At 45.3% G+C, this 12,267-nt stretch overlaps 1 protein-coding gene across 1 annotated transcript in view; it reads right to left on the bottom strand.

Moving 5' to 3' along the window:
• Nucleotides 1–12,014, bottom strand: part of LOC141083666 (uncharacterized) — a 157,505-nt gene extending 145,491 nt beyond the window's left edge. Inside the window, exons 1-2 of the mRNA XM_073568045.1 lie at nt 11,776–12,014; nt 9,661–10,547 (exon numbers count right to left, since the gene is read on the bottom strand). Coding sequence (XP_073424146.1) covers nt 9,661–10,547; nt 11,776–11,844 — 956 coding nt within the window. The 5' untranslated portion in view covers nt 11,845–12,014. The remainder of the gene's footprint in view (nt 1–9,660; nt 10,548–11,775) is intronic.
• Nucleotides 12,015–12,267: the final 253 nt, after the last annotated feature.

The following is a 12,267-nucleotide window of genomic DNA, read 5'->3' as shown; positions in this document are numbered from 1 at the left end:
CACATCAAACTTATTGATAATTTCACAAAAAAACAATGGTGTGCTTGGTTTTAATGTAACTTTATTCTTTTATGAGTTATTTACAAGTTTCTCTTTGTTTACAGCCATTGACATGTTGCAGAGGTTAACACGTGAGGAGCAGATAGAAATTGTGTTGATGTCTGGTGAACGCAGTACCCGGGTCATTGCAGCAGATTTCAATGCAAGATACCCTACGTTAGAAAACTGGCATCATTCCCATATTATTTAGGTGTATCCATATAAATGGCCCACCCAGAAAAGTTTGCCTCATCACTGAACATAAAGTTCTGTGTAAACTGAGGGTCCTGTTTCAATTTTTGTTTTGCCCATTCTGCAAATTCAGTGTGCCGATCTTGGTCACCAACCATTCCCATTTTACTTACGTGAATCCATATAGATGGCTCACCCAGTATATTGACATGTGTATAACTTCTATTATGTGTCACATATAGTGTGTGTGTTTGGGAATTATCCACATTTATAAATAGCAGCCGCGTAGAAGAATGTTTATAGATGTATACAATCAGCAATCATGCAACAAACAAGCAAAATGATGCTCATTCATAGGGTGACTGGATTGGGTTTATGCCTGATCAAAAATATTTTTCTCAGCAGCACATCGTCTGATGTAAATAGGAGATGTGCTGCTGATAACATATTATGAAGACTGAATAATCTATTGGTGTTCCTTCCATCCCCATAATTTTTTATCAGTCTGTGTAAAGAGGCCAATAAACAAGCTTCAAATGATTTCAATATAATCAATCACTCTTGTTTAATGATCTTAAAACAGCTCATGTAACTGCAACCTAAATGTTTCTATGTGACGATGCAATATGTTGGCATTTACAGACGTACTGTTAGGGTTGGAGGAACGCACTAAATAAAATATTATAATGAGCGTTCGCAACCCGGGGTCCACCGTGCAGAGGTGTAAAACTGCAGCTAATGTGAACAATGGTGGCCCTGCACTGCAAGCATTCACAATAAGCACACTGGGTTAAATGCACACAATGTGAACGGAACACAAAGATACAATGCTACAGAGCACCTAAGGCTATGCAGCTAAGCACACTGCTTTAAACGTCACGAGGTGGGAACTGAATATAAAGAACCTGCCCTGTTACTCCACAGAGCGGTAAAGAAGCAATGTGTCAGAACACGTGGATAAACTGTTCTCTATGCACAGCACATGCTAACAGGTGTGTGCCACAGCGCGTGGCCTGGTTGTGCCCTGTAAACTAACTGGAGCGTACAACTGTCTTGCTAAATTTTCTCCCAAATTAGGTTATTTACCTTAACTTACGTAGCGCTCACTGGCATCCCAACCAGGCAAAGATTATTGACAATCTTTTATTTTAACAAGCAATCATTTTGTTTTACATAGCACATGAATAGTCTCATTGATTTAAAAACGACAGTTATGACATGAAAGATTTCAGCATCAATAATAATTACCGAGTTATTGTAGCATCACCCTTCACATCGGGGGACCTCGATCAGCGGGAAGGGGTTTTCCTCGGTCAGCATCACAGACTAAGTGCGTCCACTTGAATAGTCTGGAAAGTCCCTACCCGCTGAGGAGGTCAGTACTTTTTATAATATTAATTGGAATGATCACGCACTGACATGCGCAGTGAATCAGGTTTTTTTCACATTCCTCGTTTATCTCAGTTGGTTTGGTTCTCACATTCCTCCCTTCCAACTCCCACAACAATGCCTGAGCAGGTGGCTGTTTTTCACATTCCTGAGTGTGTGCTCTCCTCATGGTAGGAAAAGTTCAGATTCCGGTCACAATCCATAGTATCCAAATGGATGTTTCAATGTACTGCAATCACTACCTTATTGACAGGATGCCTATCTATACCAGTCTCTCACTCATGCATATCCCATTTGTATCACAATCGGTCCTTGATTGCAGTCTTTTAAACACCATCTTTATAGGACACCATGAGCACTTGTGGTTTCTTGCAACACATTTTGTAAGCTATAAAGCAATTCCATATGGATAATAGAATCACTACAATAGCCATCACCAACACGGGATGAATCAGCCAATTCAATAATTTGGTAGCTAAGGGCGAATACCCTAGAAAAATATCATACCAATGATGAGAGGTAGCATCAGCAATAATCGATCCCATTTTTACAATCTTATCTGCTATAATAGTGGTGCTTATCACATGCATTCATAGTATTTTGTAACAAACATGGTTCATATACGGCTGATTGTAACCTGCAAATTTTCCCCTCTAAAGTATCCTCACATAAACTTAAATCATGAGTACAATTATTTTTATCAATATATAACCCATTAAACTTGGGCATCCATAACCACTGTTGTCCAGGAATACCTAATAATAATGGCATCACTACAAATCTACACATTACTTGTTGATTGGTTACATTATAAACAATCAATAGTCCTGAACACAAAGTGTCGTTGCAAACCATCTTAGGAGCTTCTATTCTTAACCAGGAAACCTTCGGGATTGTATTTTTAAATACGGTCCTCCAGACTAACTCATTCCCGGTCATAAGTTGAGTTTGCATATTATTTTTCTGCTGAATTTGATATATAGCTTGCAGCGTACATATTGTCAAGTTAACTATTATGCTAACATTAGTATTAATTTCTAAATTTAAGGTATCTGAAACATTTTTCATTTGTAAAAGAAAAGTATCCATTTGTAATGCCTGCTTCCAAGGACGCCAAATAGTAGGCATCCATCTACCTTGTATAGTCAAAGCTAGAGTTGAGCGACTTTTGGTTTTTTAGGGTCGCGTTTCGTTTCGTGAAACCCGACTTTTCCAAAAGTCGGGTCGAGCAAGATCGTCCGATTATAGGGAAAAGTCGGGGTTGTCCCGAAACACGAAACCCAATGTAAGTCAATGGGGAATAAAAGTCGGCAGTGAGAGGAGGACAGGAAACACACCTACAGTGCCCATTTGAATGCCAAAAGCATCAATTCTTCTTACTTAAGCTTGTCAACCTTAATTAACTTCATAATATAAGTTACGCACTGAAAAATGGGGGTTATTTGGCTAAAGTTGTGGGGGGGGGCTGGCTGCAGGTTTTCATGTGCCCTGGGCGAAAGAGCGCCCCTTTAACACATACCACAACTCATCATGCTCCGATACGGCAGATAAATAGCGGTATAGTACAATGAAAAATACCTCACTTTTTACATCTCATGACGAGGCCCATCTATTTCTCCATACAGAATCATTGGTCCCATATAATGTTTGAAACAGTATATGATGAGCTCCACATAATGCTACAGTATATGTTGGTCCCCATGGATGAAGCTCCACTGTCTTATGGGCCCAAATAATGCTCCAAACATAATGGGCCCCATTTCTAATGCTCTAGTGTATAATGGGCCCTGTAAATGCTGCTCCAGTGTCTGATGTCCACCTTTGGAATGTTCCAGTGTATGGTGGGCCCCATCTATCATTCTCCAGAGTATAGTGCTCCCCAAAAATTGCTGTCCCAACATTGAAAACAATCAAATAAGTCTCCTCGCTAGGGAATCCCTGTACTTGTCTGGACAGGTGCTGTAGCTTGCTTAACAGCTCGCCAGCCGTTCTCACGCCCAGTATGGATTGCACGTGATTGCACAAAGGTTAGAAAGGGTACCGTATCCCTGGATAACATGTATGGATAGCGTACACATTCAAAATATATGTCTATACAGCATGAGGCAGGCTCAGACGATGTTAGGCCCAGTATGGATTGCACGTCATTGCACAAAGGTTAGAAAGGGTACCATATCCCTGGATAACATGTATGGATAGCGTACACATTCAAAATATATGTCTATACAGCATGAGGCAGGCTCAGACGGTGTTAGGCCCAGTATGGATTGCACGTGATTGCACAAAGGTTAGAAAGGGTACCGTATCCCCGGATAACATGTATGGATAGCGTACATATTCAAAATATATGTCTATACAGCATGAGGCAGGCTCAGACGGTGTTAGGCCCAGTATGGATTGCACGTCATTGCACAAAGGTTAGAAAGGGTACCGTATCCCTGGATAACATGTATGGATAGCGTACACATTCAAAATATATGTCTATACAGCATGAGGCAGGCTCAGACGGTGTTAGGCCCAGTATGGATTGCACGTCATTGCACAAAGGTTAGAAAGGGTACCGTATCCCCGGATAACATGTATGGATAGCGTACACATTCAAAATATATGTCTATACAGCATGAGGCAGGCTCAGACGGTGTTAGGCCCAGTATGGCTTGCACGTGATTGCACAAAGGTTAGAAAGGGTACCGTATCCCCGGATAACATGTATGGATAGCGTACACATTCAAAATATATGTCTATACAGCATGAGGCAGGCTCAGACGGTGTTAGGCCCAGTATGGATTACACGTGATTGCACAAAGGTTAGAAAGGGTACCGTATCCCTGGATAACATGTATGGATAGCGTACACATTCAAAATATATGTCTCAGGAGGCAGGCTCAGACGGTGTCAGGCACAGTATGGATTTGACGGCCCAGATTACACAGCGGAGGAGCAGGGAGAGGTAAAGATTGCAAATGCTGGGGCCCTGCCCAAGCAAGGGGGGCCCACTCATGGGCGTCGGTACTGGAACTGGGCCCCTCATAGTACAGCGGTGTGTCTGACGGCGGGTGTGCACCACCACCGTCAGAGACACTTGATTGCACTATGAGGGACCCTGTGCCAGTGCCCGCGCCCAAGAGTCGGCCTACCCACCTGTCCAGGGCAACGGCACTCGCACGGTGTCGTGCGCTAGGTGGTTACCCCGGCCATGGGGGGGAGGCAGCACAGTTAGGGAGTTTTAGAAAGTGGCATATGTTGATGTTGGACATTCAGCTGATGCAAAAGGTGAAATAGGTGAAGTACCAGGAAGAGGTGGACCAAAGCAAGCCATTTTTCTGTCACCCTATGTGTCATCAGGGGAAGGTGGGACAAAATCCTTGGAAACCCATGCGTGGTTCATTTTAATGAAGGTTAGATCATCCACATTTTGGGTTGACAGACGGGTCCTTTTTTCTGTCAGGATTGATCCAGCTGCACTGAAGACTCTTTCCGATAGCACACTTGCAGCTGGGCAAGCGAGCTCCTGTAAGGCATATTGGGCCAATTCAGGCCAGGTGTCCAGTTTAGCGGCCCAATAGTCAAAGGGGAATGACCTGTGTGGGAGAACATCGATATGGGAGGAAAAGTAGTTTGTAACCATAGTTGACAACTGCTGTCTCCTGTCACTTTCCATCGATGCAGTATTACCAGTTGTGTGAGCGGTATTTGAAAAATCAGTCCACAACATTGTCATGAAACCCCTGTCTCCAACGCCACTTCTGCTGTGTGCACCACGAACACCTCTGCCAAGCTGCCCCCGGCCCATACGGCTCGTGTGAGAACCATCACCGCTGCTGTGTGCTGGGAATGCCTCAAGCAACCGATTTACCAGAGTTGCTTGTTTATTAGCCAATATTAGGTCAAGGTTCTCCTGTGGCGTGATGTTTTGTAATTTGCCTTTATAGCGTGGATCCAGGATGCTGGCCAACCAGTAGTCGTTATCGTTCATCATTTTGGCAATGCGGGGGTCCCTTTTTAGGATCCGCAAGGCATAATCTGACATGTGGGCCAATGTTCCCGGTGTCAATGATGCACTGCGAGTGCTGGGTGGAGGAGCACTTTCTGGCAAATCCACATCCCTCCAGTCACGCACAAACCCTGTACCAGACCTTGCCACGCCAACATTTTCACTTGCCCCACGAAATGCATCCTCCTCCCCTAAGTAATCATCCCCATCATCCTCCTCCTCCTCCTCCTCTTCTTCCTCCACCTCGTCCAGGAGAGGTCCCTGAGCAGACAATGGCTGAATGTCATCAAGGATTCCCTCCTCCTCTTCCTCCTCATCAACATTGGCTGCAGATGCCTGCTCCTTAAGGTGCGTCAAAGTTTGCATGAGCAGACGCATAAGTGGGATGCTCATGCTTAGGATAGCGTCGTCTGCGCTTACCAGCCGTGTGCATTCCTCAAAACACTGAAGGACTTTACAAAGGTCTTTCAGCTTCGACCACTGCACGCCTGTCAACTCCATGTCTGCTCTCAAAGTGCCTGGCCGTGTATCCTCCCACAAATGCATTATGGCCTGCCTCTGCTCGCACAGCCACTCCACCATGTGCAGGGTGGAGTTCCACCTTGTTGCAATGTCGATAATGAGGCGGTGGTTGGGAAGGTGGAGCAATCGCTGCAGCTTCTGCATACGAACGGAGTGTACAGGCGACCGGCGGATGTGCGCGCACAGTCTTCGCACCTTCTGGAGCAGGGCTGTTAACTCCGGATAATTTTTGAGGAAGCACTGCACCACCAGGTTCAAGGTGTGAACCAAGCAAGGTATGTGGCTGAGTTTTGAAAGGGCTATGGCTGCCACAAAATTACGGCCGTTATCACTAACTACCTTGCCTGCCTCAAGATGTACACTGCCCAGCCATGACTCAGTTTGTCGCTTCAAGTACTCGACCAGCACCTCGGCGGTGTGTCTGTCGCCCAAACACATCATCTGCAACACAGCCTGCTGACGCTTTCCACTAGCTGCTCGATAGGGGGACACATCGTGTGCAACAGTGGCAGCTGCAGATGGAGTGCTCGTACAACTGCGCTCTGTGGATGAGCTTTCTCTTCTGGAGGAGGAGGAGGAGGAGGAGGGTCGAACGCCTACAGCCAACTGTTTCCTATACCGTGGGCTAGGCAGCACTGTCCCACCACCGCTGTCCCCTGTGGACCCTGCATCCACCACATTAACCCAGTGCGCAGTGATGGACACGTAACGGCCCTGGCCATGCCGACTGGACCATGCATCAGTTGTGAGGTGCACCTTTCCGCTCACTGACTGCTTGAGTGCATGGACAATGCGGTCTTTCACATGATGGTGGAGGGCTGGGATGGCTTTGCGAGAGAAGAAGTGGTGACTGGGTAGGTCATAGCGTGGTACTGCATAGGCCATGAGTTCGCGGAAAGCTGTGCTTTCCACCAACCGAAAGGGCATCATCTCAAACGAGATTAGTTTGGCAATGTGGGCGTTCAAACCCAGTGTACGCGGATGAGAGACTGAGTACTTTCTTGACCTACTCATAGTGTCTGGGAGGGTGAGCTGGACTTGAGAGCTGCATATGGTGGAAGTAGCGGTGGACAGGGCGGACTGAGAGAGGGTTGATGATGGTGATGGAGTTGGTGTTCTTTCTGATGGCCTAGAATCAGTCTTTCGTTGATATAACAGTGGGATTCCCTGACTGCTGTGGCCTTGCAACGACACCTCAACATTTGCTGCTGTGCTAACCGGTGGGCTTACAGTGGGGGAAACAATGTAGCGTTGCTGACTACCTTCGTTGTGATCAGTTGCACATGTGGCACTTGAGGTTTGGTGTTGTGTCCACGCTTGCAAGTGCATGCTGGTTAAATGTCTAAGCTTGCAACTGGTATTCAAATTTTTCAGATTTTTTCCTCGGCTAAAGGTCTTTGCGCACTTCTTACAGATAACCTTGGCCTGATCATGAGGATTTTGTTCAAAAAAGTGCCACACTGCACTCTTCCTACTTTGGCAGACATTTTGCGGCCTAGCACGCTGTGATCTTTTGACCCTCTGGACAAGCTGTCCAGCAACTCTTTTGATGTTTGGAACCTGTCTTTGGAGTGCTCCGGGCCTGCCAGATAACAGCTGTTGCGATGTCGATGTCTGCTGTGGATGCTCCTCATCTGAGCTATTGGAAGCAGCACCCTCTTCCCCCAATGGATGCCAATCTGGGTCAACAACTGGGTCATCCATCACCTCCTCTTCTATGTCATGTGCACCTTTCTCTGTGTCACCGTGTATGGTGGTATAGTGTGCGGGAAGGGGCACCTGAGTCTCATCAGGGTCAAAATCTGGCTCTGTACACTGCGAGGACAATGTAGTGCTCTGAGTGAATGTACCAGCAGAATCATCCATCAGCGGCTGTGCATCAGTGCACTCCATGTCAGATTCATCTTGGCCTGGGTAATTCACCATTTGACTTGATAATCCAGGCATGGTATGTGAAAACAGCTCCATGGAGTAATCAGTAGTATGGCCTGCGTCATCCTTCAATCTTGGTTGGGGTGAAGGACATAAGGAAAGGTGTGGTTCATGAACATGAGCCTCCAATGACGACTCAGTGCTTTTACTTTTTACAACTTCAGAAGAGGAGGCGATAGAGCTGGAGGCTGAGTCAGCAATGTAAGACAAAACTTTTTCCTGATGCTCTGCCTTTAAAAGCGGTTTGCCAACTCCTAGAAAACTAAGCGTTCGAGGCCTTATGTAGCCAGACGATGACGCAGGGTCAGCACCTCCTGCATTCGGTCCTATTTTGCTCTTGCCACTACCATCAGATCCACCACCAACACCATCATTACCAGCTGCCAACCCCCGCCCAATTCCACGGCCTCTTCCACCAGCCTTCCTCATTTTTGGTAGAAATGTAGACAAAATCCAACAAACTATATAGTAATGTAAAACAAGGTACAAGGTGTCTATAGGACAGGGGAGATTTAGAATTTCTGCACACACTTGTGGACAGTGGACACTTTTGGATTGTGTGAGGCCCACTGATATCTGAGCGCTATGTGACACGCTCGATGGCACAGCTGCCTGTGACCAAAGTGACTAGAGGATAATGGAGATTTTGAATCTCTGCGTACACTTTTGGACACTGGACACTTGTGGATTGTGTGAGGCCCACTGATATCTGAGCGCTATGTGACACGCTCGATGGCAAAGCTGCCTGTGACCAAAGTGACGAGAGGATAATGGAGATTTTGAATCTCTGCGTACACTTTTGGACACTGGACACTTGTGGATTGTGTGAGGCCCACTGATATCTGAGCGCTATGTGACACTCTCGATGGCACAGCTGCCTGTGACCAAAGTGACGAGAGGATAATGGAGATTTTGAATCTCTGCGTACACTTTTGGACACTGGACACTTGTGGATTGTGTGAGGCCCACTGATATCTGAGCGCCATGTGACACGCTCGATGGCACAGCTGTGACAAAAGTGACTAGAGGATAAGGGAGATTGGATTGCTTTTAAAAAAGCAGTTTGCGGAGCAGTGGGTAAACAGCAATGCCAGCGTGTCAGGAAGCCTTAAAAGGCAGCCCAACAACCAACACCACTGATACACCACAATATAGCCTCCCCTTGCACTGCACACACAGTGACTTGTGTGTTGTGCAGGCCAAATCGCTAGCAGCAGAAGCAGTTTTTTTGTCTTCTTCCCTGCCTAACGCTCTCCCTACAGAATCAGCAGCAACCTCTCCCTATACTAAGATCGGCAGAAGTAAGATTGCGGTCGGCGTGCACGCCCTTTTATACCCCCTGTGACGCCCACCAAAGCAAGCCAATCACTTGCATGTCCTTCTGAAAGATGGTGGTGACCCGTGCCTAGGTCATCACGTTGCCCACAGTGTCTGTGGATCCTGATTGGCTGAAAAAGAGCGCAAAACAAACTTTTGAAACGCGACTTTGGCGCGTAAGTCGCCGACCTCGTGGCCGACCTCATCCTAGGGTCGGGTTTCGTTTCATGAAACCCGACTTTGCCAAAAGTTGGCGACTTTTGAATTTTTTCGACCCGTTTCGCTCAACTCTAGTCAAAGCATCTTGGATATCCTTTCCGGCATTATGCATTTTATTTGCCAAAGTTTCAATATCAAATGAGTTCAAAGTCCCAGTCACAGCCCCGACTCCTCCCAATACTGTATCATACCATGCCCTTTTACCCCTATAATGGCATGCAGGAGTAGGTGGGAAGATTATTTTGGCTGCAACAACAGTCTTCTGCGATTGAGTTCCTGTTTTTACACATGATGTGGGAATCTTCTTCATCTGTCCTGGATCAGCTTTAGTCTGTGACATCAGATACACCCGGAGTATCCTTCTCCATGATATACATGATAAACTAGGTATCCCACAGCATAGTCCTGTTCCGTTATAGGTTCCCGTGTGATTATTACAAGGCGGATATTTCTGTCCTGTCATCGCTACCATCTGACGATTGGTGGCATTACCACAAAATATAATCATAGTTTTGTTTAAAGTAAAAGTGAACTCAGTTTTATTCTCCCCTTTTGAACTATAATTATCCCATATCGACTGATCAAAGGTTAATTGTTCAGTCGTCCAACAAATAATATGATCTTCAGCTTGAATATTCAAAGTGTCCTTACTATCAGCTAAGTATATAGTAGACTTAGTCCCATTATAATACCATGGTCGGGGATATTTTGCAGTTATGGTGAGATTAACGTCAAAAATCACTTGAGTGGTGAGTTTTCCCCAACCTCCACATCCGGCATTTTCATTCGGGGTGGTTCGGTTGTATTCCTTCCAATCTCCTGGCCTCGGAACGTACTCCTTCCTGAATTTTGTAGTCAGACAGATTCCAGGAGTCCAGGCACCGATGCTGTCCAAACACGCGAGCCCAAGGATTCCACTTAACCATATTTGAAGATTTGGAATCTATAAAATCAATAATCAACATTATTCTCTCAAATAACATTTTTCTTGTGGGATATATTCCCATTTTTCCACTCCTGGCCTCATAATTAACAGGGTATGGTCTTTGCCTATTGCTATCACTTCAGCCTCTGAAGGCGGTCCTTGGGTATTTTGAACCCAGATTTTGGCTCCCACATTAGTGATGTTAGAAGAGCCAAAACCTTTTGAGCCTCTGATCGTTAATTCTGAAGGGGCTGTTCCCTCTTGCACATCTGACAAATTTATTGGAATCAAAAGCATTTGCGCAATACGCTGTCCTTTCTCCAAAATTAGAGGCTCATTCCCCAAATTTATCATTAATACTTTGATTTCTCCTTGATAATCTGCATCTATGACTCCTCCCACCACCATGGCCCCCTTTAATGCCAAACTAGACCTAGTGGCTATCTGTCCATAGTGGTCCTTTGGAATCTGACACCCCAATCCTGTAGCTATTGGTTTTACTTTCCCCTGTGGGATCACAACAGTTTCCAATGCACTCAAATCCAAACCTGCTGAATGTGGAGTTGCTCGTTCCGGTATTCGTGCTTCTTGATCAGTTTTCCACCATATGACGGACCTTATCAGGTGTGCCTCATGTATGGTGAGATTGGGTGTAAGCATCCTCATGAGAGGAGTCATAGAGTCTGTGATAGGCCTGTTGTTAATTATCTGTAAAGCCTCACTCAAATTGTCTCTCCATTGTCCATACTGTGTATCAGATTGATTAAGTTTTCTCAATGTGGATTTTAATAATCCATTCATTCTTTCCACCAAACCTGCTGCTTGTGGATAGTAAGGTATATGATATACCCATTGTATATTGTTGTCCTGAGCATATTTTTTAATGGCATCTCCAGTGAAATGAGATCCATTATCAGTTTGAATTTGTAAGGGGACCCCATAATACTGTGTTATTATCTCTAAGGTCCGCTCTGTGCTCCATTGGGTGGCTGCTTTACACGGAAAGCCCACCATCAGTCCTGAATATGTATCTACCGCAGTACAGACATACTTACACCCCCTACTCTCTGACAAAGGGCCGATGAAATCCATTTGCCATATCTGAGCAGGTAACTGGCCTCTGCCTATGTGTCCCATTACGGTGTGTGGTACCTCTCGTTTTTGTGAATGTTGACATATTGGGAAATGTTGTATAGTTTGTTTTATTATGTCAAGTGTCAGAGGCACACCTCTCTCCTGGGCCCACCTGTAAGTGGCTTTTTCTCCAAGATGTCCGCTTTTCTGATGAGCCCAAACGGCTGTACCTTGCAGCCATGCTTCTTTTTCTCCAGCATCAATCTCAGTAGTATTTTGTCGAATAGCAGCTGCTTTATCTGCTTCAGAGTTAAACAAACGTTCAAGTGAGTCAATTGGCATATGAGCATCAACATGAAAGACAGTGGTAGGTGTCTCTTGCACCATTTCCTCCAAATATTGCCACACTTCCCTACCCCACACCTCTTTTCCATGAATCTGCCAATCATGTTTTTTTATCCCATGATCCAAGTAGCTAATCCATTAGCCACTGACCATGAATCAGTGTACAGATAACATTCTGAAACTTGTTCATGTTTCAAAGCCAAAAAAAACCCCATATAATTCAGCATATTGACTGCTTTTCCATTTTCTTTTCCAGTATTCCAGGAACTTTTACTGCAGTTTTTTTTTTCCAGCTACATTCTGATAATGTTCTCACTTG

This window comes from Dendrobates tinctorius, unplaced genomic scaffold, assembly GCF_039654945.1.
Source record: "Dendrobates tinctorius isolate UK_male_01 unplaced genomic scaffold, ASM3965494v1 ptg000005l, whole genome shotgun sequence".
Lineage (NCBI taxonomy): Eukaryota > Metazoa > Chordata > Amphibia > Anura > Dendrobatidae > Dendrobates > Dendrobates tinctorius.
This window is presented reverse-complemented; position numbering and strand designations above follow the sequence as displayed.